Here is a 26950-nt window from a genome sequence, read left to right as displayed (position 1 = left end):
GATAACTTTAAAGGTTTGCTCTTAAATTTGCCCCCTTTTTTGGGGGGAGGGGTCCGGTTGTGGGTCTGAACTCTGGGCCTGGGTGCTGTCCCTCAACTCTTCAGCTCAAGGCTAGCACTCTACCACTTGAGCCACAGCACCACTTCCGGCTTTTTTTTTCTGCTTATGTGATGCTGAGGAATCGAACCCAGGGCCTCATGCATGCAAGGCAAGCACTCTACCACCGAGCCACCTTCCCAGCCTCCCCCCCTTTTGTTTTTTGGTGTGAAGCTTGAACTCAGGGCCTGGACACTGTCCCTGAGCTTTTTTCCCAAAGCTAGTAGTGCTCTGCTATTTTGAGCTACAACACCAGTTTTGTTTTCTAGTGGTTAATTGGAGATAAGACTTTCACAGACTTTCCTGACTGGGCTGGCTTTGAAATGCAATTCTCAGATCTCAGTCTCCTGAGTTGCTAGGATTACAGGTTTGAGCCGCCGGTGCCCAGCTTAAACTTTATTTGTAACAAGATAAATTAATTTCTATTTCATGTAGGACAATATGATGAGAGAACAGAAGTTGTATCTTGAATATTTGGCACAGCGACATGAGGAAGAAAAAGCTCAGGAGAAAGAATTGAACAGAATGTTAGAGGAAGAGAAGGAAAAGAAGTGGGCTGAGAAGGACAAACAGCTGAGACTTGAAAAGGAGGCAAGGCAACAACTCTTGAATGAGGTCACACGTACAAGACAACTCCAAGTAGAGGAAAAGTGTAAGGAACTGAATTATACTTATTTTATATTTTGCCATTACTCCAACTTAAGCAACAACAAAAATATTTAAATAAGTATGTGTGAAACATTCTGAGCAATACAAAAAACATTAAGGCAAGGTTTTGCTTTTGCAAAGTGTAATAAATATATCGTATACATGAGATATATATACACATAGGAAGCATTTCATTGGCTGGGCACCAGTGGCTCACACCTGTAATCTGAGCTACTGAGATCTGAAGATTGCAGTTCTAGGCCATTCCAGCAAGAAAGTCCATGTGACTCATACCTCTAACTACCAAAAAGCAGAAGTGTATCTTTGGCTCAAGTGGTAGAGTGTTAAACTTGAGCAAAAGAGCTCAACAACAGTGCTCAGGTCCTGAGTTCAAGCCCCAGTACAGGCTTGAAAGAAAAGGAAAAAAAGACAGGAAAAGAAAATGAAAAAAATCTAGGGGTTGGGAAGGTGGCTCAGTGGTAGAGCGCTTGCCTTGCATGCATGAGGTCCTAGGTGCGATTCTTCAGCACCACATAAGCAAAAAGAAAAAAGCCGGAAGTGGCGCTGTGGCTCAAGTGGTAGAGCACTGGCCTTGAGTTGAAGAGCTGAGGGACAGCTCCCAGGCCCAGAGTTCAGGCCCCACGACCGGACCCCCCCCCCAAAAAATGAAAAAAATCTGTATTTCAGCAGATTCTAAGCAGTACCAGGAAAAATGTTCTCAAGGATAATAAAGCAGTATAATACACACCTCCTTCTTATTATTCCCCTCTTGTTATTATTTTAGCAGTACTTGGCAATGAATCGAGGACCTCAAGCATGAGAGGCAAGTGCTCTACTACTGAGCTACCTGCCAGCCTCCTGAGAAGCTAGGGTTCCAAGCTCATACTACCATACCAAACTTGTTTATATATATATATATATAGTTTATACACACACACATACACACACACACACACACACACACACACACACATATATATACACACACTAGTCTAAGACACACACACTAGTCTAGTACTAGGTCTCGAACTCAGTCTGGGCCTATTGTCTGAGTTTTTTCTCTCAGGGCTAGTGCTTTTACCACTTGAGCCATTTCCATCTTTTTGGTGGTTAATTGGAGATAAGAGTATCATGGACTTTCCTGCCTGGTTGCCTTCAAACTGTGATCCTCAGATCTCAGCCTTCTGAGTAGCTAGTATTACAGACCCAAAGGTGCCTAGCAGTCTTTTTTTTTGTAGTTTCAGATGGGTGTTTTCTTCTGTCTATGATGCTCTTTATCTTGAGAAATCCTAGACCGTCAAGGCCAGCTGAAATATCTCCTACCTTCAGAGGCTGTCTGCATTCTCTCGTTTGCAATGACTCCTCTTTCCAGGGTCCTCACTTCAGTCTGCTGACATCTCACACAAGCAGCTGACCAGAGGGTCTCCATCCAGAACCCAATCTCGGCCCAGGGAATTCTTCCCCTATTTCTTACCTGCACTCAGTTACTAGTTATTTCTTTCATAAAGAAAATTAAGCTGGGCAACAGTGGCTCATGCCTGTAGTCCTAGCTACTCAGGAGGCTGAGATCTGAGGATAGCAGTTCAAAGCCAGGAAACTCATGAGACTCTTATCTCCACTTAATTACTCAGAAAAAGCCTGAAGTGGCTCTTGGGCTTGAGTGGCAAAGCACTAGCCTTGAGCTAAAAAGGCTCTGGTACAGGCCCTGAGTTCAAGCCCAGGATCACCATGCATGTGCGCACACGTGCGCGTGAGCACACACACACACACACAAGTTGTTAACCCTTGCTGGCATATGGCTATACACACAGCACTCAGGTCAGGCAAATCAGGCCCATTGGCATGTCCTACCAGACAGTATGGCTTTTGGTACCCAGAGAAGAAGTATTGGCAGATCTTAAGGTATTGTCATGTCTTGTGTGGAAAAGGCATTTGGAAAATAATTTGTCTTGCCTTTCTTAGTACAACGGAAAGCCAAAGAACAGGAAGATTATGCCATGGAGCAGAAACGCATAGCTGAAGGCCTTAGAGCACTTTACTTTGATGGAGAGGAAAATTATGCAAGGTATGATTTTGTTTTCTTTAATATTATCATTTGTTACCAAAACCAGTATTTTTAACATAGATGATAATATGCCACTAATTAATGCATTATTGACATTATTTTACATTAATATTACACTTGTCATAGAAGCTCAATGCATTTTATAAAATTTCACATAAAAAAGGCACCAACTGTCTTTGTAAAGTTAAAAAAAAAAAGAAGACAGTTGGGTGCTGATGGCTCACACTTATAATACTAACTTCTTATGAGGCTGTGATCTGAGGATTGAAGCTCATAGTCAGCCGGTCAGGAAAGTCCAATTAACCAGCAAAAAGTTGTAAGTGGAGTTGTGGCTAAAGTGATAGAGCACCTGCTGTGAGTGAAAAGCTAAGGGACAGCACACAGGCCCTGAGTTCAAGTCCCAGGACCAGCATAAAAATATGCTGATGTCTGATTTAGCAAAAAGTCACTATGCAACAGTAACTTTTGGTTCTGATGTTCACTGTCCTGAGTTAATGCCGACCCCAAAGATGGGGAGCTTAGATCTACAGTACTGTTTCTATGTAAGACACACATCACAAGTCCAGGCCACTTCTGACATACATCTAACAGCTCTAAATCTAACAGCTGTTAACATTCAGTGTGCTAGATCTTTTCACAGAACACAGGAACACACTTCATATAAGCTTATCATAAAGGGTACAATAGAGAGAAAGCCAATGGAAGACATGCATGGTGGATGGTGTCCCTTTCCAGGCCCACCACTCTCTCATCACCTTTATGTGTCCCTCATTCCAGAAGCGAGGACCCGGATGATCAAAATTTGAAGCTAATCTGAGCAGAAAAATCTATAGACTCCATCTCTAATTAATAGGTGAATGCTGGGCCCGAGGTATGGCTCAAGTGGTAGAGTCTAGCCATGAACAAGCAAGCTGAATAAGAGTACAAGACTCTGAGTTCAAGCCCAAGTACTAGTGCATGTGCATGCACCTGTGTACATGCAAACACACACATACTATACACGTATACACGTACACGCACAAAATGGAATTACTCAGGGAAGGCATAGAGAGGAGGAATGCATTCTAGCATGGCTTACATGGTAGAGCACTTGCTTTGCTAGAATAAGGCCCTGAGTTCAAAACTCTAATACTTCCAAAAAATAAAAAAAAATTAGAATATGGAGTTACTCAGTATAGGGCATGGCTGTCTATATACAATATGCCTATATGTTCACTCCAACTTTTTGATAAACCATTTCTTTCCTGGAGAAGAGTAAGAAAAGGGTTTCCTCTACCTGCCAGTAAATATTTCAAAAAGAGATGATGTACCTTCTCTAAAATTTGTACCTTCTCTAAGACTTTATTAAAGATAATTGCATAAGAAATATATTATGGAATTTTTCACCTATTTCTTCCCCATTCCCCTTGACTTTTTCCCCAAATATTTTACTGTGAAAGTTTTCAATCATATGAGTACTCATTGCAGTATCCACCTGAATTTCAGCACTTGGAAGGTTGAGGCAGGAGAATCTTAGGTTTGAGGTGAGTTCCTGGTCAGACTGGGTTATATGATAAAATCCCTGTCTCAAAAAAAAAAAAAAAAGATCAGAAGAAGCAAACAGGAAACTTCTTGGTCTTAATTGTAATCTTAATTTGTTTTCACAAATTATAACTTAATTATAATTAAATAAAACCAAATATTTACTAATTTGACACTTCAACATTTCTAATGCTTCAGGCGGTGTGAGTTAGCCCAGAAATACAGGGAGCATCTTCAGATGCAAATTGCTCACCAGCAGCAGATCCGAGAAGCTGAGAAGGCAGAGCAGCGCCGAGAATTTGAGTCAGGAATGGCAGCACAGAAGGCCAATGAGGAGAAGATCCAGAAGATCCTGTCGACCCAATCCGTGCAGCCCCAAAACATTCACCCCATGCGGAGAGCTTACCCCTACAAGCTTCCACAATAGTTTCATGAACATCAATGTATTTTTCTTACTCTTGTCATAGTATTAAGTACAGTATGCTTGTGTGTTCCCTTAACTTACGAATAAACTGTTTTTTTTTAAATTCCGAGTTTATGTAATTTGTTATATATAAACTTCTTCCTTAAATATATGTGTCCAGTACTTTTAGATTTCATAGACATGTTAATCAGTTTTTCATCACTGTGGCAAAATACCTGCCATTAAGCAACCTACAAGAAGCCAAGATTAATTCTGGCTCATGGTTTAGAGGCTTCAGTCCAAGGCTGGTTGACTGCATATTTTGGAGGCTGTGTGGAGGCAGAGCATCAGGGCAGAAGAGAGCTTCTCACCTCATGGCAGCCAGGAAGCAGGCTGGGAGGGACCCAGGTTCCACTTTCCAGAGCTGACCATCTCCCAGCAGAGGGCTTTTGAATCTAACAATAGATTAAGCTATTAAGTCAGACCCCTGTGATCAAATTGTCTCGGGAAACCCTGTCCGGGGGTGGTCTTAGGTGTATCTCAATCCAAGTTGGACATCCAGTTTAACCATCACAATAGACTTACAAATATGAATGGTCATTTCATGTTTTTTTTTTCCTCACTTGCCCCACGTCTCCTCCTTCACATGTTAATAGCTGAACTTTCTGACCCATATGACCATTTCTTCTTCCTGCAGTTTAAAAGGCAGAGTCTGGAGAAGCCCAGTCACTGGTAATTCCAGGAGATGGAGGATGGGAGTCCTGCCAAGCTGGATTGCACAGGCACTTGGGCTCTCACCACAGAGACCTGTAGCACCTCAGAAAACTGGCATATACATGGGACTCTGCCAGCTATGTACATCAGGACGGTGACTATCATTTTACAACAGAGGAAAGTGAAGTGGCAGCTCAAAAAGCCTGGCATAGGGGCTGGGAAGGTGGCTCAGTGGGTAGAGTATTTGCCTTGCATATGTGAGGCACTGGATTTGATTCTTCAGCACCACATAAGCAGAAAAAGCCAAAAGTGGCACTGTGGCTCAGGTGGAATACTAGCATAGCCTGCCATTAGAGACAGCCACTCCAACCACTTGGCAGAAAAGTAGCCTGGGGAATCCTTATTGTGTCAATCAATAGAGACATCAGCCTCACAGGCATTAGCCAGCTGCAACAGCTAAAATTCTGAAAGGCTTGCCCCTTGTTTCCATGTAAAGTCTGATGGGGGGGGGAGTGCTCATACCTAGATATAAAGCTGCTTTGTTCACTGGATAGACCTATATATAAATATACATATATAGACACGTAATAGCAATAAAAATTTATTTTGCCAGGTACCAGTGGCTCATACCTGAGACCTGAAGATGTCAGTTTGAAGCCAGCCTGAGCAGAAAAATCCCCATAAAACTTTTTTGTTGGTGGTGGTCGTGGTGTGGGGCTTGAACTCTGAGTCTGGGTGCTGTCCCTGAGCATTTCAGCTTAAGCAAGCACTCTACCACTGGAGCCACAGTGCCACTTCTGGTTTTCTGAGTGGTTTATTAAAAGTAAGAGTCTCATGGACTTTTCCTGCTTGGGCTGGCTTGAACTATGATCCTCAGATCTCAGCCTCTAGAATAGCTAGGATTACAGAGTATGCCCCCGTCACGCGCCCCATAAGACTCTACCTCCAATTAACCAGTCAACACTCTCCCCCCCACCCCCGCCCTGCAAAAAAAACCAAACCTGGGAGTAGAGTGTGGCTCAAAGTGGTAGGGTACTAGCCTTGAGCAAAAAAATCTCAGGGACAGCATCCAGGCCCTGAGTTCAAGCCACACAACCAGAAAAAATATATTTTGTTGTTTATGTCTGTCAGGAGCCCTAAGCTTGACTATCTCCCTGGAACATCTCCAGGGTGTTTACAGAATCCGGTCCTTTCATCCTACCCCAAACAAAGACCAGGTAGCTGCTAAAGACCACCTTTTCACACTGCCCTAAGCAAACATCCTACAGCTGCTACGGCCAATGAAAAAGCTTCCTTATTCTAAGCATATAAATACCCCTGTGTGAAAAATAAAAATTGGCGGCTTGATCAGAATCCTTGTCTTGCTGTCCTTCTTCGTGTCTCTTGTCCCTTCATTCCTTCTCTCTTAGGTTCATTGCCCTCATTGAAGTCCTGCGGGTCGGGACAATGTCTGTCTTTTTTTCTGTTTCAATTTGATTATTTTGATTATTCATTATAGTTTTTCTTTTTTGTAAATTATACAAGAGACATTTAATTTCTACATTGTAGCATAGGCCTGTACTGTTACCTTCTACCATTTAATTTTTGTAGTTTTCTTCTCCTTTTCTTCATTTCTCTGAAATCATCATACTTAATGACAATACCTGATACCTGCCTTTTAGTATTCTAAAAGTATTTAGTTTTTAGTATTTTAGTATTCACACATCATGTGCTCCCCTCCCTTTTTCCTGACCTATTTATGCCTTTTTTTCTATCTATAAGTAGAGCTCTTCTCTCAGTCATACTTTGTTTTATCCTTGTTTTCCCATCTCTAATTCTTCCTCACTATCTACAGTCATACTTGGTAACTAGGTTATGCAATGTCATTTTTTTTTTTTGGCTTGTTGCTTTGAGTTCCTTTTTTCTTTTCTTTTTTTCTCATTCTTGGTGATGGTGATTGCTGTTGCTTAGGTGTTTTATTTGTGTGTGTATGTGTGTGTGTATAAATATATATATACATATATATATATAAAATATATGCTCAACTCTCAAGACTTCACCTCTGCCTCCTACCCAGCATAACAAGTTCAAGCCCCATGACTAATGAAAAAAAAAAAAAACAGGGTCAAGAATGGATAATGAAGCTGGGCATTCGTGGCTCAAGCCTATAATCCTAGTTACTTAGGAGGATGAGATCTGATTATCATGGTTTGATGCCAGTCCAGGTGAGAAAAGTTGGAAGTGGAAGTATGGCTCAAGTGGTAGAGCACTAGCCTTGAGCAAAAGAGCATAGGGACAGCGCCCAGGCCCAGAGTCCTAGCCCCAATACTGCCATACACATGTGCATGCGTGTGTGTGTGCGCACACACACACACACAAAGCATGGTTAGTGAAATAAGAGCTGATATTTAGACACCTGAATGAATTCTAAGTAGATCAAACAAAAGAATACAAACATTTGTACGAAAAAAAAGGTAGTGCAGGATATGAAAGAGGAAATTACTAAAGATACAGAAATCTAGGGAAAAATAATCAAATCCTGAAAATGAAGAGCTCAATTGCCAAAGCTACAATCACTCATAGTTGACTTATAATAAACTATTTTGTTAATGTCTAACACAGAGTCTTTAACATCTTGATGTAGCACGCTATTGCATACCATTGTGACTTCTTAACAAAATCTATTTTTTTTTTGGGGGGTCCGGTCGTGGGGCCTGAACTCTGGGCCTGGGCGCTGTCCCTCAGCTCTTCAGCTCAAGGCTAGCACTCTACCACTTGAGCCACAGTGCCACTTCCGGCTTTTTTCTTTTTGCTTATGTGGTGCTGAGGAATCAAACCCAGGGCCTCATGCATGCAAGGCAAGCGCTCTACCACTGAGCCACCTTCCCAGCCCAACAAAATCTATTTTTTTATCAGTGTTCTTAACGGTGTCTTTTAAGGCTTGTTGTTGAAGCTCAATAGGTTATTTTCACTCAGTTTCTATCATGCAGAGATAATGAAAAATTGCAGCACCTGGATTGAGTCCTTTGTCTCCATGGACCAGGGACACAGAGAAGAAGTAAAACAGAAAATATTTATTGAAGAAAAAGGTAAGCAGAGCTCCCTCTAGATGGGAGAGAAGCCAAGAGGGAAGGCTGGGGTGCAGCAGGGCGGGGGGGGTGAGGGGGGGCACGGACTGGGATTCATCTGGGATGCATTCTAGGAGTTAGTAAGATGTGTCTCTAGGAGAGCTGTATGTGATTCTGGAGATCATTAGATAGCCTGAGGGTCACATGAGTCTCCAGACCCAATTGGAGGCTCCATGCAGCCAGCACAAGCTCGCTATGCATCCCCTAGCCCTTCTGACTGGGTTCCCATTCTGGTGCACAGCTCTAGGGTTGTTTATGTGCAAGTCTTCTAATGGCCATGGTGTGCTGCCCAGGGGCCTGCATGCATGATTGCTCAAGGCCCTGGTGATCTGACAGCTAGTGTTCCTTATACAGGATTGCTCAGGCCATGGTGAGGATTGCAGAAGCCCTATATGAGTGGGGCCTTTGCCCTGATTGCCTAGTCAAGTTCTTTGTCTGCTCTCACTTGTCTCTGTCCACACTTTCAGGTTGGCTAACATAGTATTTTGGTACAAATCTACTAGATACAAATGCATTTATACATAGGCATAAATGATTTTCTTTCTATAAAGCTAATCTTCTTGCTGGATAAGATGACAAAAACAATAACTATGAGTATAGTTGTTCATGTTGCTGTTTGTTTATTTATTTGTCGGTCATAGGGCTTAAACTGAGCAATTCCTGAACAATTTTCTCTCAAGGCTAGCACTAGACCTCTTTGAACCACAGCTCCATTTCCTATTTTCTGGAGGTTAAATGGAAAAAAGAGTCTTGGCCTTTTCTGCCTGGGCTGGCTTTGAACTGTGATCCTTAGATCCCAGCCTCCTGATTCCAAGTGTGAGCCAACAGTGCCCAGCTTCTCATAGTTTTATTAGTTCATATTAACAGGAATAATCAGCCTCTCAGAAAATAGATGAGAAATTCATCTAATATAAAAAACACACACACATCAGCTTCCTATAGGGAGAAGTTCCTTGAGCTAACTGGAAGAAGATATTTTATCACATTACAGTGTGGGAAACCATAAAAAGGTACGATTCTACAGATGCTGCTTGTAAAGCTGTTGGCTGGACAAATGCTCGGAGAGTGTCTCGAAATGTCAATTCTTTCTATAAAGTTCTCCAACAAGTGCTTCCAAGCTTGGTCATGTGGGACTTTCATTTGAAATTACTTTGTGGTTATAGTTCTGGGAAAGCTGACAAAGCAGGCTAGTTTCAGGCTGGGCTCTGGCACCATGTCCCAATAATTAACTGTAAGTGTCTTAAGGTTAGAGTTACATTTTTTCTTTTTCTTTTTCTTAAACACAGGTACATCTGGAGCCAGAAGGGATCCAAGATACTGTCTACCTCAAATGCTTCCTTCTCTTGATGAGAAACCATCTTGGGTTTGCTTCTCCTGAAGGCAGTGGGAGATAAAGACATAAGAGATCTGAGGAGGGACAGAAGGAGGGAGAGGGGGAGGACCAGCACAGGGTATTTTGGGGTCCGGTCATAGGGCCTGAACTCTGGGCCTGGGTGCTGACCTTCAGCTCTTCAGCTCAAGGCTAGCGCTCTACCACGTGAGCCACAGTGCCACGTCCGGCTTTTTTCTTTTTGCTTATGTGGTGCTGAGGAACCGAACCCAGGGCCTCATGCATGCAAGGCAATTGCTCTACCACTGAGCCACCTTCCCAGCCCCAGCACAGGGTATGTTATACAGTGATCACCAAGCAGACAGCTGCGTCCCAATGCAGTTGGCGACCTTTTAAAGGATCATACAGACAGCCTGTCAGATTTCTAGTGAACAGGGTGGAGGCCTAAGCTTTAACCCAGGTCTCATCTCCTGCATGAGAGCTGGTCCTGGGAGTGCTGACTCTCCCCAGCATCCAGCAGAGGGACCAAAGAAGTTGCAGGGAAATTTCTGAGACAATACACTAGAGTGATGCATGGATGCTTGACGTGGACCCTGGAATTAGCAGAGGAAGAAGTGAGACAGGACACAGCAGGGTCATAGAGGGGCTGGGAAGGTGGCTCAGTGGTAGAGCGCTTGCCTTGCATGCCTGAGGCCTTGGGTTTGATTCCTCAGCACCACATAAGCAAAAAGAAAAAAGCCGGAAGTAGCACTGTGGCTCAAGTGGTAGAGCGCTGGCCTTGAGCTGAAGAGCTGAGGGACAGCGCCCAGGCCCAGAGTTCAGGCCCCACGACCAGACCTCCCCCGCTCCTAAAAAAAAAGAAGTTACATGGACTGAGGGTTTGGTCCATAGCACTGAGGTGAAACTCATCTGCGGTGGTTTCATTATTTTTATGTACTCTCCTGTGTATACTTTCTCTGCCATTAGACACTGGGTCATTATAGCAGAAACCAAATCTTAGACAGCTTTGGCAAGGCTTTACCCAAAACAAATCCTCAGAAAAATTGCCTAATTTGCTCTAGGGAAAGAAATGACAGAGTGGAATGGGTGAACCTGGAAACTTTCCCTCTGTTTCTTTGGCATCCAAGAGAGCCAAGCAATACTGAAAGAGGAAAAGATCAGGAGTGAGGGAGACGGGCCCCAGAGCATGCTGGGAATAGCTAGTGCCAGATATAAGAATAGCTAGTGCCAGATATTAGGTAGGCAGTTTGGGCAGGAGAAAGTGATAGGAGTTTGCAATACCTTCAGTTCGCAGCTTAGGACAAGAAACCTCGTGCAGCTTTCAGAAACTCTCTGAGAACATTGCATTGTCATTCTCTACAGGAGAAGCAAGAATTTTAAAGACACGCCCTGACTACATGCCCAAGGCTGGTGATCATGTATGTCTGCTTCTGCTATACCTATAGATGCCAACACCAATTCCAAGGCTCTCAAGCGAAAGCAAAGCAATTGGTAGCCAGGCTGATGAGGAGCATGGAACTGAGGCTCCTCCCTGGATGAGGTTTTTCCCTCTGCTGCTCTGCAGTGGTGGAGGGATTTGGGAATGAGCAAGGAAAAAGATGTGACCACAAGGTGGCAGTATCACACCCAGAACGCCTGTGAGTTTTGTAGTGAAGAGGTAAATGCCTGTTTTTGTTTATGTTCTCATCCCCTTTGGGAGCCCGTTGGGTCCCCTTCTATAGTTATACCGGGGCCTTGAATCCATAGTCTCATGCATAGTAGGCTGTTGCCATGCTACTTAGCAGCCTCTTGTAGCTTGTTCTTTGGGAGATAGTGTGTAGCTCACTCTTCTGCCCCAGCTGGCCTCAAAGCTTGATCCTCTAGAGTTTACTCAACCTGAATAGCTGGGATTGTAGTCACGAGTGTTCAGGTGATATAAATTTCTTTAAGTGAATTTCCCTCTCTATCATCCACTAGGAGACTTTTTCTATCCCTTAGTGTCCTTGGATATTAGAAGTGGGTTCTGGATTAACTATAAATAAACTATATATATATATATATGAAAAATTGTGTGTGTGTATATATATATATACTTTTTGAATATATATATATATATATATATATATATATATATATATATATATATACAGTAAACGTTACTGAAAAGGTAGGATATAGTTCAAAGAAAAAAAAAGAGGCCAGGATTGAGACTGTTCCTCATCAGCAGAGCTGGGGGCACCCGGGTTGCAGCTTAATGGCTGTCTGTCTGCTCTAGAACATGGGTGGCTGGAGCAGCCCACATCTTTGCTCTTGAACCTTTTCATCCTAGAAAAGCTTCTGCCTTGGTGGTTGGATAAGGAATGAGTGGTGCGTAGATTTTATATGGGAGGGGAGAAAGGTCTTGTTGACTAAAGATGTGGAATACGTAGTTACCAGAAGAGAGAGTTATGCATTTAGAGAAAACAGAAATAGAAGTGCGTAGACTTTTTCATTATTATGAACAGGAAAGTATTCCATGTGTTTAAATTCACTTTATAAAGTAACTTTAAAACACAATTGGGCCAGGCACTGGTGGCTCACACCTGTAATCCTAGCTACTCAGGTGGCTAAGATCTAAGGCTCATGGTTCAAAGCCAGCCCAGGAGGTGGGAAGGTAGCTCAGTGGTAGAGTGCTTGCCTTGCATGCAAGAGGCCCTGAGTTTGATTCCTCAGTACCACATAAGCAGAAAAAGCCGATGTGGCACTCTGGCTCAAGTGGTAGAGCACTAGCCTTGAGTTAAAGAGCTGAGGGACAGTGCCCAGGCCCAGAGTTCAGGACTGTTAGGTTTTTAAAAAGAGGTAGCAGAGTAAGAACTGCACCATGCACGTGGTTTTGGTAGACCTGCTTGGTTGGCACTACACGCGGCTGGCAAAAAAGAGGCCGTCCGGCCCCGGGTTAGGCCTTATATAGGGTAGGGGGCAGGGAAGGGTGTGTCCAGATAAAGGGAAGTGGGATCAGGTGGGAGAAAGGTGTGGCCACATCAGGTTAAGATGTGACCTCAGCGGATGCGGATGTGACCTCTTCCAGGTGTCCCAGTTGCCTAGGTAACGCAGGTACTGGGTGAGGTCTGTTCGCCGTCCAGGAATGGACCTTACAAGGACCCACAACTGACAAAAAGACAAAAAAAAAAAAGCCAGCCCAGTCAGGAAAGCCCATGAGGCTCTTATAGCCAATAAACTGCTTAAAATAAGCAGAAGTGGAGCTGTGGCTCAAGTGGTAGAGTACTAGTCTTTAGCAAAAAGAATTTAGGGGCAGCACTCAGGCTCTGAGTTCAAGTCCCATGACCAAGAAAAAAACAAAGTACAATTGGTTGTTGACATTCAAACTTAGCTTTTTTTTGTTTGTTTTTGGTCAGTCTTGGGCTTGAACTCTAGGCCTGGGCACTGTCCCTCAGCTCTTCAGCTCAAGGTGCGAGTGCTCTACCACTTGAGCCATAGCGCTACTTCCGGCTTGTTCTGCTTATGTGGTGCTAAGGAATTGAACCTATGGCCTCATGCATGCAAGACAAGCACTCTACCACTGAGCCACCTTCCTAGCCCATCAGTGTATTTTTGTATACCTAATTATATTTTAATATCTCATGCAACTTAGCAATAACTATAAGATTTTGTTCAGTTTGTTTATAAGTATTAATTCACTAGTTCATTTATTCATTCATCTGGTCAATTTATTCAACATAGGATTAAATTTACCGTACAGACTTGGCCAGAAAGAGCAGCAGCAAGTTACCACTAAAAGTTAGACAGCTCAGTCTCACTGAGACATTTTTCTGGGTCATCCATGCTAAGTGTGATTTCCATTCATCAACTAGTTGGATAGGATTTATGGAAGAATTAAGTTATTTTCCTTCACTTTGCTCACAGATTGATCATGTTTTTGTAGCACCCTCTCTGAATAGAAGAAAAGAACAAAACAGAAAGTTGTTGGGCATCAGTGGTTCATGCCTGTAATCCTAGGTACTGAGGAGGCTGAGATCTGAGGACTGCTGTTCAAAGCCAGCCTGGGCAGAAAAGTCCATGAGACTCTTATCTCCAATTAATTACTCAAAATCTGGAAATGGTGATATGGCTCAAAATGGTAGAGCACTACCTTTGACCACAAAAGCTCAATGGCTAGGTCCTGAGTTCAAGCCTCTGGACCAGCACAAAACAAAACAAAACAACCCCAAAAAGTCTTTGGACCAGAGACTCACAAAAGCTTAGTGCCAAAGAGATTGGTGTGGTCACAAACATGCACTGCACACATTAAACCAATCTTTCTTAGTCTATTGCACATTTCTTAATTAGTCTAGAGCATATATTTTTTTCTTTTGTTCATAATAAATGTTTAGGCTTGTCACAAAATTTTATCATTGTTTTTAAACATAGCTGACACAGATGTTCTCGAAGTGGAAAATGTAAGGTCTGCCTGGGGGCCTTGTAAGGTCTGGCTTTGGTACCTCCTGTGTGAGTCTCCACCCAGTAACTGTGTTACCAGGTAACTGGCACACCTGGAGGCAGTCACCTCCCCCCTCCTCAGAGGTCACATCCTGCTCCCATTTGACCAAGGGAGGGCTCCAGCAGGAGGGGAGGTAACAGCCTTCAGGTATGAGGGACTTATGCAGGAGGTGGGCAGGCCAGGCCTGCATGGCCTGGGGCAGACCTTACAGAAAATAACTTTAAGTTGTTTACTGAATGATGGTTTACGTGACTGACAAATCATATGAAGAACCAATATGAAAACTAAATGAGATAAAAATTTCCAAAAAGGAAGGAAGGAAGGTAGGAGAGCCAAGAAGAGAGACTTCCCTAGAACTAACCCTTCTGCCAGGTGCTTGTAGCTCATATCTGTAATCCTACCTACTCAGGATGCCGAGATCTGGGGATCAGGGTTCAAAGCTAGCCCAGGTAGTAAAGTCTATAAGACTCTTATCTCAAAGGAACCATAGAAAAGCTAAAATTAGGGCCGTGGCTCAAGTGGTAGAGTGCCAACATGAATGAAAAAAGCTAAGAGACATTCCCCAAGTACACACACACACACAGAGTTTGTAAGTAACCTGCAATTGCTACTTGAACAGAATGGGATATAACTTAAATGGGGGAGTTGCCTAATTGGAAATAAAACAGGTTTATTGATATGCATGCTACAAATGCCAGCATTGTTTTGAGCAGTTTATTTCACCTGCCTGCAAAATGTGCTGAGTGTAGTTTTTTAAGATGGAATGAAAAAGAACAATATTACCTTGGAAAATAATTGCAATGCAGTTTACTGTGTGATAGGCTTTCTATAAATTGTGTTTAACTGCTGGAATTAATCAATGGCAAATGCAATTGTAAGGACACTGCTAACTATTATTCATTATGGTTATCAGCATTACTACCATGAGTAACAGCCCATGCTCTCTTAGCTGTTACATATGCTTCAAGAAGTTAGGAGGCATGTAAAGTAGGAATGGCAGTGATGTGTAATGCATGCCTGTAATCCCAGCACTTAGAAGGCTGGGGAAAGAGGATCAGGAGTCTAAGGCTAGCCTGAGCTACGTAGGAAGAGTTTAGATTAAAAAAATTACAAACATGATGAAAGCTTTTGCTCTGATGGCTTAGGCCTAGAATCCTAGCTACTCTGGAGGCTGGTTCAAAGCCAGCCTAGACAGAAAAGTCTATGAGACTCTTTTATCTCCAATTAGCCAACAGAAAACTGAAGTGGAGTTGTGGCTCAAAGAAGTAGATTGCTAGCTTAGAGCAAAGTAGCTCAGGGATAGCACCCAGGCCCCAAGTTCAATGCCAATGACTGTCAAAAAGAAAAAAAAATACAAAATTTTCTCCCCTTCAGGGATTTGAGAGTCTTGTCAAGAGTCAAGACAAGAAACAATGAAGAACGACACAAAGCAACATATAATCAAGGCTGTCTGGAATATAATTGAGTGAGTGGTACAGATTTTCCACTGTGCTAAAAAGGATCCAGAATTTCTATGGACTCGACTCAACTGGAGAATCGTGTGTGTGTGTGTGTGTGTGTGTGTGTGTGTGTACACTCAAGGCCTGGACATTGTCCTTAGCTTTTTTGTTCCATTGGTGCTCTATCACTTGAGCTATAGCTTCACTTCTGGCTTTTTGGTGGCCAATTGGAGATCAGAATCCCATGGACTTAGAGAGTTGAGGTGTTAAGGATAACTTCATGTTTTAGGAAATTTGAGGGCATGACCCAACACAGGGTTAGTTCAGTAAATGCCCAACGCTGTTGCACAGCACTGAAACCACCACCATATCCCATGGTGTGTTCTTCAGTGCAGCTGTGCGGCTTGCTACTCAGTTCCTATTCCAAGCCAGCAAATACAATGTGGCTTTCTTGCTCAAATAGCTATTACCTTTCTGATACCATTTCTTCTTTCTTCACAACAATTCACTAGAATCGGTGCTTTATTTTTATTTATTTATTTTGTGCCATTACTTGGCTTGAACTCATGGTCTGGGGGCTGTCCCTTAGGTTTTTTGTTCAAGGCTGATGCTCTACTACTTGAGCCACAACTATGCTTTTTTGTGGATTAACTGGAGATAAGAGTCTCATGGACTTGCCTTCCCCAGCTGACTTTGAACTGTGATCCTCAGATCTCAGTCTTCTAAGGAGCTAAAATTACAGGCATGAGCTACTGGTGTTTTATAAGCCTGTCTTATCTTTCTTGGTCCTCCACATATAAACATCTGATAGGGATGTTTTCCTTTTTTTGTTGTTGTTGTTGATCCTGGGGCTTGAACTCAGAACTTGGATACTTTCCCTTAGATTTTTTACTCAAGGCTGGTACTTGAGCTACAGCTTCATCTGTGACTTTTTGATGATTAATTGGAGATAAGAGTCTCATTGAATTTCCTGCCTGGGCTGGCTTCAAAGCACAATCCTCAGATCTCAGCCACCTGGTTAGCTAGGATTACAGGTCAAAGCCACCAATGCCTGGCTGGAAGTAATTATTTTAGAGCTCCTTTTTTTTTTTTTTTGGAGGGGGAAGCCTCTTTTTTTTTTTTATTTATTTAAAACGCTTCAGAGGGATCATCTTAAAGGAAAATGCTTGCAAGGCTCAAGTGCTAGAGACCTATTAGTAAGGTCCGCTCCTGGATGGCGAGCAGACTCCACCCTCCTCCCAGCAAAGTCTCCACCCAGTACCTGCATTACCTAGGCAACTGGGACACCTGGAAGAGGTCACACCTGCATCCGCTGAGGTCACATCTGAATTAGATGTGGCCACACCTTTCTCCGCCCATACCCTAGATAGGGCTAGCCCAGGCCCAAGCTTTCTCTCTCTGTTCTTTTCTAGCTCTCTCTGCTCTCTCTCTGCTCTAGTGTCCCGACCCACAGGACTTCAACGAGGGCAAAGAACCTAAGAGAGAAGGAATGAAGGGACAAGAGACACGAAGAATGACAGCAAGACAAGGATTCTGATCAAGCTGCCAATTTTTATTTTTCACACAGGGGTATTTATATGCTTAGAATAAGGAAGCTTTTTCATTGGCCGTAGCAGCTGCAGGATGTTTGCTTAGGGCAGTGTGAAAAGGTGGTCTTTAGCAGCTACCTGGTGTTTGTTTGGGGCAGGATGAAAGGACCGGATTCTGTAAACACCCTAGAGATGTTCCAGGGAGATAGTCAAGCTTAGGGCTCCTGAGAGCTCTTTCCTCTCTTTCCCAGCTCTCTCTCATTCCCAGGCCTTTCCCAGTCACATGGAGTGCCAACCTTGCCTGGTCCCAGCATGTCTACTGAATAAACCTACCCCTTACCTGAATACCACGTGCGTGCTGGTGCTGTTCTTACTCGGCTACCTCTTTTTAAAAACCTAACACTATTTAGCAAGCAGAAGCCTGAACTCAACCCTCAGTACTGTAAAAATAAATACATAAATGGATACATAAATACATGCCTTAGTATAATCTGAATGAAAAGCTTAAGAGCTCAGACAGTCATGGATAACAAGGTGACCCTATGGTCTGGTTTGGGGATACCCTGCATGTGCTTCCCCCAACCCAACCAGGGGTGCTGGGGTGGGTAGGAAGTCACAAGGCTAAACAAGGTCATGGTTTTTGAAAGTTCAAAGTTTAGTGTTGGCTAGAGCTCTTCCGAACAGGCAGTGTGGTCTTGCTGAGACTCCTCCAGGTTTGTTTGTTTGTCTGTTAGGTCAGTCGTGGGGCCTGAACTCTGGGCCTGGGCGCTGTCCCTCAGCTCTTCAGCTCAACGCTAGCGCTCTACCACTTGAGCCACAGCGCCACTTCCGGCTTTTTTCTTTTTGCTTATGTGGTGCTGAGGAATCGAACCCAGGCCTCATGAATGCGAGGCAAGCACTCTACCACTGAGCCACCTTCCCAGGCCCTCCTCCAGGTTTTAATCTCTCCTTTCCTTAACACTTGGGAAAAGGGGTCTATTGCAGCTAAAAGACCAAAGCTTTTGGAATGAAAGGTGGAAAAAAATGAGGAATCATTAGTGTAGCCTTCTTTCTGGTGGTGGATGATAATACCATTGTGTTCTTCCAGCCTTTGTGTTTGTCTTGACTGACTTAAGTAGGGTGCTGACTCTGTGCTTCCCTGAGTTATAGACTATTGTTTGAGGGGACATTTAGCATATGTGGACCATATGTACACCCTGTACTTACTCTGCTTGCTTTTTGTTTGTTTTACTTTTTCTTTCTGAGGATGGAAACCTAGGCCTGGTTTGCTAGCCAAATACTCTACCATTGTGCTTTGTGCCCAGCCTCAATTTATTGATAGGTAAGAATTACTAGAACCTGTGTTCCTTTTTGTTTGTTTATTTTTGCCTGCCCTGGAATTTGAACTCAGGACCTGGGTGCTGTTGTCCCTGAGCTTCCAAGGCTAATGTTCTACCATTGGAGCCACAGCGCTACTTCTAGCTTTTTGGTGGTTAATTGGAAATAAGAGACTCATGGTCTTTTCTGTGTAGTCTGGCTTCAAATTGTGATTCTCCAGGAGTGTGGCCAGGATTGTTACTCTGCACTTACCCTAGTGCACTGGGCTGCAGGAGGACTCTCTAGAAGGGTGTGAATCATCTTTCCCCCAGCCATATACTGGAGTAGAACCTAGGGCCTTAAGGAAAGTGGGCACATGTTATGCCATTGAGCTATATTCCCAGAATTGGAAGAAAGTATTGGAGGAGGCCGGTGGATCCCTATCAACAGTGCCTAGCCTTGGATGACCTGATTTTGGTTAAAATGAAAAGGGTTGCATCATCCTGGGAGAAGGGGGTGGCACTTGACCTCAGTCCCTCAAGCTCAAGCTAGAGCTCTGAGCGCTAGCTGATGCCTTCCCACTTGAGCCACAGCTCCATTTTGAGCTTTATTGGTGCTTTTGTAATTGGAGGTAAGAATCTCAGTCTTTTCTGCCTGGGCTGGCTTCAAACCATGATCCTTGGATTTCAGCCTCCTCAATAGCTAGGATTATAAGAGTGAGCCTTAGCCTCCCTGATTAGCTTACCCCCCACCCTTTTTTTTTTTTTTTTTAAGGCTGGTGCTCTACCACTTGGCTCCTCTGTTGCAGTTTTCTTGCTCAGGTTGGGACAAGGCTGCTTCACCATGGCTGAGGAGGCCGGGTGTGGCAGGCCAATCTGAGTCGATTTAAAGGCTCAGATTTAAGTGTCAGCTCTGGCACTCTTACCAAGACTTTAGACAACTACTTCCCTGAGCCTCAGTTTACTGATCTATAAAATGAAGGTCTCAAGCCTACTCTGTCACTTACAGGGAATAGAGGTGAGTGCACCTCTGGGTCTCATCCTACACACTGTATTTGCTCTAGATTTGCCTTCAGGGGCGATGAGAGTGGCAGTGCAGGTGTGGTCTAGGCAAGCCTTCACCACTGAACTACACCTCCAGCACCCCATTTCTCCTGGTTATGGTCACTGGCCCCTGAACTGTGCTTGAACTTTGGGGTCTGAGCTGCTCCACATCCCTTGAACCAATTGAATGGTGTTAACTTCTGCTGGTGCTGCCCCAGGCAGAGGCATCTCCCCCCGCCAGAGGCATCTCCCCCCACCCTTCCAGTCAGCCCCACCTGAGGGCCCCTTTCCGGAGGGCCTGGGGCCTTTGCATTGTGTGTAAATCTCTCCCCTGACCCTTGGCACCTCCCTTCCTGGGCCTCCCTTCCTGGGCTTAGACTTTTCCCCTGAGGACCTAGACCTTTGGAGCCAGTGGTCAAATGCTTTGAATGGGGACTTGAAGGAAACAAAAAGTCATGACTCTGAACCTCCCCCCCCCCCAAGGAAGTTTCTAGATCCTTCTGTCTTCACCTGTAGCCTGACTGCCAGCATCTGTCTGGGCTGACTTCTACTGTCTTCTGCCCAGGTGTGTGGCAAGGATGTGGTGGACTCCTTTGCCCATTTTCTGGTGATTGAGCAGAACTGCAGTTGATTTCAGCTCAAACGGTGTTCTTTCCTTCATCTGCTAGCCTGTGTCACCAGGGAGTTTTGCTACCTGAATTTCTGTTCATCTGTTTCAAATTTCTTGTAGTTTTTTACAAAAAAAATTTTTTTTGCTACTCCTGGGGCTTGAACTCAGAGCCTGGCCTCTGTCCCTGAGCTTCTCTATACTCAAGGCTAGCACTCTGCCACTTGAGCCACAGGGCTACTTTTGGCTTTTTCTGCTTATGTGGTGCTGAGGAATTGAACCCAGGGCTTCATGCATGCAAGGCAAGCACTCTACCACTAAGCTACATCGCCAGCCTCTTAGAAATGTTAAGCAGACAAACTTGATTACTTAAAAAAAAAGTTTTGGTAACACTATAGGATCAGTAGATAAAAGATATGCGAAACATACCATCTCCCTCAATTTTGGTAAAGTGTGTGATATTGTCACATATAATGTTATTCTTGAATCAATTGAAATTGGCTTTGGTATGAATCTCTTATTGTCTGTTGGATGCAGAAAGCTACTTACATAAGAAAATGATTAACCTGATGATATTTCTCTAGTGAGGACTTGGTTTACCTTTATTTCCCATCTTAATGTTAGGTTTGGAGATTGTATTTAAATAAGGTGATAACGTTTTGCATTTGTATTGCATTAAAACTTGTTGAAATCACTATAGAGAGATCACACATACAAAAAAAGATTTCTATCCTATCTAGGTTTCAGTAGAACTGGAGAATGTAGAAGGTTTTTAAATTTTTTTAAAAATATATTTTGATTGTAAAGATACTGTACAGAGGGGTTACAGTTACATGAGCAAAGTAATGAGTCCATTTCCTATTGAGCATTGTTACCCCTCCTTTGTTTTTCCCCTTTCATGTCTTTCCTCCCCACCTCCCGAACTCCAACCCCCCCTCCCCCAAGGTTGTAAATTTCCTTTCAACATAGTATCTTGTACATCTTGTTGTTACGGTGGGTCATCGTGTATCCTTATTTCAGCATTTTGTTATTTCCCTTCCCATCCCCAAATTAAAAAATGTATATATAAGATTCAGGACACTGGAATCAAATACAGTGACAATAGGGGTTATGCCTAGACTTTTAATAATTCCAGCAGGTAGTCTGTGACTTACACCTATAATCCTAACTACTCTTGAGGCTGAGTTCTGAGGATTATGGTTTGAAGCCAGCCCCAGCAGAAAAGTTGCAGTGAGACTTTTATTTATTTATTTTTTGTCAGTCATGAGGCTTGAACTCTGGGCCTGAGTGCTGTCCCTCAGTTCTTCAACTCAAGGCTAGCACTCTACTTGAGTCACAGTGCCACTTTCTGGTTTTCTGGTGGTTTATTGTAGATAAGAGTTTCACGGATTTTCCTGCATGGGCTTGCATTGCCTTGTGATCCTCATATCTCAGTCACCTGAGTAGCTAGGATTATAGGCATGAGCCACCAGTGCCCACTCCAGTGAGACTCTTCAATTAACCAGAAGTGGCACTATGGGTGGTACAGAACTAGCCTTGAACAAAAAAGTTGGGACAGTGCTCAGTCCCTGACTTCAAGCCCCATGACTGACAAAAAAAAAAAAAAGAAGAAGAAAAAGAAAAAAAAATCCACTGTTATAGATGTTTCTGATGACTGGGCTGAGTGACTTACAAAAGCTCTTAATCTGTTAAGCTGTTCTGAGCTGCGTGGGGAAGCTTATAGGCTCATAGCCTTAAGCCTTGCATTGGAGAAAGAGGGAGAATGTTAATTGGACAAATTGGAGTGGTTGTGTCCTGAGGTATCACCCAGTTTCCTGTAGTTGAGGGCTCCAGTGTTTTCAAAGTTAATTATCATAAATTGGCAAAGGATCTTCCGGTGGATTCTTGAAGGTATCATTGGTCATGTGTGTGCTTACCAAAATAAGAAGCAGTAACCACAGAGTATAAACCAGAGAAGAAAAGAAAACCAAAGGCAAAAGATGTACAGAGGGGTTACAGTTACACGTTAGGTAGATAGCACATCTTTTTTTTTTGGACAATGTTACCCCTTTACCTCACTGTCTCCCATTTTTCCCTCTCATCCTCCCCCATAGTTCATTTTCAACATAGTGTCTAGTGAGTACCCCTGTTGCATTTGTTCCCCTTTGCCCCTCCATTTCTGTGCTCCCTTACCCTCCCAAAGACAAATAAATGAACAAAACAGAACAACATAAAGGAAAACAAAAATAACAAAAAAGAGAAAAAAAAAACCTTTTTGTTTCCATTTCCTGGAGTTCATTTGGATAAATATTATTTTGTATGATCAGATGCACATAGGCATTTGCAAGAGGCTTTTTTGTTTGTTTTTGAAAACCAGTTCACTAATTGGAGTTTCTTGGGTAGAAAATCTACCCTCTGGTAGAATATTTTCTGGTAGAATATTACAGGCTCACGCCTGTAATCCTAGCTACTCAGGAGGCTAAGATCTGAGGATTGCAGTTCAAAGCCAGCCCAGGCAGGAAAAGTCCATGAGACTTTTATCTCTAATAAACCACTAGAAAACTGGAAGTGGCACTGTGGCTCAAGCGGTAGAGCGCTAGCCTTGAGCTGAAGAGCACAGGGACAGCACCCAAGCCCAGAGTTCAAGTCCCACAACCGACCAAAAAAAAAATTCTACTCACAATACTCTATGTGAGAAATGTAGATTTTTAAAGATGCTTAATGTGTCATTGATTGTTTTAGTGATTGCTGAGGCTTCTAATAAGAAAAGCAGCAGCTATAGATAGTTGTTTCTAGCAAGGCATAGGTGGCCCACACTTGTAATCATAGCTCCGTAGAAGTCTGATGCTCCAGTTCAAGGCCAGGGTAGGAAAATTCATAACTCTTTTCTCCAATTAACTACCAACAAGCCAGAAGTGGAGCTGTGGCTCAATTAATAGGGCACCAATGTTGAACAAAACAAGTTAAGGCCCAGAGCCCAGGCCCTGAGTTGCAGCCTCAGCCCAGGCCAAAAACAAAACAAAAATATATAGCCAGGTAAAGGTATATCACACCTGTAATCCTACCTACTCAGGAGGCTGAGATCTGAGGATTGAGGTTCAAAGCCAGTCCAGGCAGGAAGGTCCATGAGACTTTTATCTCCAATTAATCTACCAGAAAACCTGAAGTGGAGCTGTGGCTAAAGTGGTAGAACACTAGCCTTGAGCAAAAGGAGCTCAGGGTTAGTGCCTAGGCCTAGAGTTCAAGCCCCAGAATTGGCAAAAATTGAAAAAAAACCCATATATTTATTAATATATCATATTAATAAATATCATATTAATATATGATAAATTATCATATTAATATGAGTCTTGAACAACAAGCTCTTAAACTATTCAACTTTTAGAGATGCACCGAGAAGGCCTTATAGCCCCTAGCTTTTTATTTATTTTTGGGGGGGCCTAGCTTTTTATAGGAGAGAGGGAATATTGTACATTTGGTAATTCGGACACACCCTGTATGGCTGTTATAAGGAACCACATTCTTGTGGTTGAGGATTTCAACCATTTCATGTTAATTCTCTCAAATTAGCAGAGATTCTTAAGGTGCCATTGGGCTTTTGTTTTCACATGTTTGTGTTCAAAACGTGTACCATGTCTAAGAAATGTCAGATTATTTTCTATATTGAGAGTTCCCACTGTGCTTAACTAACACGAATTGTATGAAGTGATCATTTGGTGTTCTCTTTTCACCAAATATTTCCATAATAAATAAGTGAAAGTTTTTCACTGGTAGCTCATGCTCATAATCCTACCTATCCCAGAGGATGAGATCTGAGAATCACAGTTCAAAACCAGCCTCAGCAGACAGATCTGTGAGAGTCTTATCTCTAAGAATGCAGCAGAAAGCCACAAATGGAGGTTTAGCTCCATAGGTAGAGCACCAGCATCCAGCAAAAACATTAGTGATACTTAGGCCCTGAGTTCAAGCATCGTACCAGCACAAGCAATTTTAAACCCATAAAACTAGTTGGAAAGGTGAAACTTCTAATTACATCTTTTAACGGCTAGAAGTTTTTGAATTGAAAAAGAAATTTAAAAACATTACTTTTTGATGTTTTAAACATAGCTTTTCAGGTGTTTTTTTGTTATATATTTATTTTTACCATGCTTTATAAATTATGGGTATTGAAACTTTGTGATTGATGACTGTGAGGAAGAAAGTCTTTTTGTCAAACCAAAGCTCCTGTCTTGTATATTATTATTTCTTGGTCTGGTTATTTCCTTTATTTTGCTTTTAACTTTTTTGGGGGATTGGGGGTCGGTTGTGAGGCTTGAACTATGGGTGGGGGGGGAGAAGGGGGCTGTCCCTTAGCTCTTCAACTCAAGGCTAGCGCTTTACCACTGGAGCCACAGCCGCTTCCTTTATTTTGATTTTAATTGTGACTATTATCTGTACTGTTTGTGACCAGCTAACTATGTTAGGAAGAGACATTTTTTTCAAGGGAGTTAACAATAAAACTGCAACTACCAGATGTGCTGCTGATGAGGAAGACAATCTTTATCAACAGAGTTAAGACCCTCCTTTTGAGTAGGAGCTTTCCCTTGACTGTAGCAACCTCCTCCAACTGTATCTGTCACCCCATTTCCAGCCCTGCGCCCAGCCTGACTCCTTGACCAGGAAGGGAGGCACTTTGGACTGGAGGAAAAAATCTAGCAATTAATCTGCCCAATGTGCCTGCCTGGCTCTGGGTAAAGTCAGGGGTTAGAGTAATTGTTTCGCCCCCTTATGTGCAAAAATAAATTGCTTTGATGAAACCTCCTATATCTCTTGTGTGTTTATTTCTGATACTAGAGCTGTGTTTCTAACAATAGCAAAATGTTAACATTTGTGTCTGCTACTGTTGAACAAGATAATGAGAAATGTAAACTTATTTAAGTAGAAACTTAAGGAGAACATGCTTTTAACATTAAGGACAGATCATTTTAGGGCTTATCTCTCATTTTGTTTAACAGTTTATTCACACTTTAGTGTTAGCCTCAAGGTTCTTTGAGACTCTAGTTTTAAATTTACATATTTTGGAACTTGAGTAGCAAAGGATTACAACACAGATAAGGAATAGATAGCCTGCCAGATATTTTAAATTATTTTTATGGTTTATCCCCTCTTTGTCAAAGTATATTAATGAATGGCTATAAAAACCAGGTCTTATTTTTCCACCCTTAAGGGAAATTAAGGTTTGAATTAAGATAGTTTATGCTATGTCTATTGGTAAAAATCTTCAGTTTATTTTTCAGGAAATTAGCAGAAACAGAGGGGTGAGGTTTAGGGGAAGAGTTCAACTTCAAAATTTGTCTTTAGCTGAATTAGGGAGTCATTATAATGTAATACCTATCTTTGCTCTTTTATACTTTTTTCTTTTTCATTGTGCTTTCTTGCTTGGCCTGACTTCTAACGGCCATCCTCATATGTAATCCTCTAATAAGGATTATACATAGGAGCCACCAGCTCTGTGATTGACCTGGCATATTTTTATTTTTCAGTTTTATTTAGATTTTGTTTTGTTCTTTTGTGTTTTTTTTTTTTTTTGCAGTGCTGGGGACCTAACTTAGGTCATCTACTACTGAGCCATATAACTATGATCTGATATAATTTTTTAGATTAATTCAGGCACTTATTAAATCTATTTTTTAAAAAAAAACTCTTGCAAATTAGTATTTTAGAGAATCTTTTTGAAAGTTTGCTTTCTTCAAAATTGGGACAGGTTTTTTGAAAGAGAGATTTCAGAATAAAACAAATGTTGGCCAAAACATCTGGGCTGGTGCTGGTGGCTCATGCCTGTAATCCTAGCTACTCAGGAGGCTGAGAGCTGAGGACTATGGTTCAAAGCCAGCCTGGAAAGTCCTTGAAACTCTAATCTCCAATTAATCACAGAAAAATCCAGAAGTGGCACTGTGGCTCAAGTGATAGAGCTCTAGCATTAGGCAAAAGGAGCCCAGGAACAGGGCTCAGGCCCAGAGTTCAAGAAACAGAACCAGAAAAAAAGAAAAGAAGAGAAAAAAAGAAGAAGAAAAAGAACATTGAATCAGTAGCCTAGGGCAAGAGATGGCTGGGTTTACACAGGTCTTGTCCTTGGGCTTTGAGATCTCCCTGACAATGCATACAATTTACAAGGCTCCAAGGTTTCTGAGGGTTTGACTTCTGTCTGACTTTGAGATTCTGGTCTACTCCGTGTTAGCCAGCTGACCCATGTTTCTGGCCACAGAACATTTGGGGTGACTTCTTCAAGGGGTTTCAACTTCTCTTTAAACAAATAGGAAAGAGTAGGAGGCTGAAGTGAAGCTCAAGGGGTACAGGGCCTGCCAGCATTGACAAAAACAAAAACAAAACAAAACAAAACAAAAACAACAGAAGCTAGGCACTGGTGTCTCATGCCTATAATCTTAGCTACCCTGGAGGCTGAGATCCCTGTTTGAAGCTAGCCTGGTAGGAAAGTCCATGAGACTGTTCTTTTTTTGTTTTAGTTTTTGGTTTTTGTTATTGTCAGTGCTGGGGTTTGAACTCAAGGCGTAAGCTTTGTCTATGATTTCTTTTGCTTAAGGCTAGCATCCTACCACTTTGAGTCACAGTGCCACTTGCAGGTTTTGGTTAACTGGGGATTAGAGTCTCCCTGGGGACTTTTCTGTCTGATCAGGCTTCAAACTGTGTCCTCAGATCTCAGCCTTTTTTTTTGTTGGT

The 26950-nt window shown here is 42.6% G+C and overlaps 1 protein-coding gene across 1 annotated transcript in view; it reads left to right on the top strand.

Moving 5' to 3' along the window:
* Positions 1–4978, top strand: part of Cfap53 (cilia and flagella associated protein 53) — a 17405-nt gene extending 12427 nt beyond the window's left edge. Inside the window, exons 6-8 of the mRNA XM_013018986.1 lie at positions 532–748; positions 2707–2809; positions 4529–4978. Of these exons, the coding sequence (XP_012874440.1) occupies positions 532–748; positions 2707–2809; positions 4529–4757 (549 nt within the window). The 3' untranslated portion in view covers positions 4758–4978. The remainder of the gene's footprint in view (positions 1–531; positions 749–2706; positions 2810–4528) is intronic.
* Positions 4979–26950: the final 21972 nt, after the last annotated feature.

Source organism: Dipodomys ordii, unplaced genomic scaffold (assembly GCF_000151885.1).
Source record: "Dipodomys ordii isolate 6190 unplaced genomic scaffold, Dord_2.0 Scaffold43, whole genome shotgun sequence".
NCBI lineage: Eukaryota > Metazoa > Chordata > Mammalia > Rodentia > Heteromyidae > Dipodomys > Dipodomys ordii.
The sequence above is the reverse complement of the archived record's forward strand: the minus strand, read 5'-3'. Positions and strand labels throughout refer to the sequence as shown.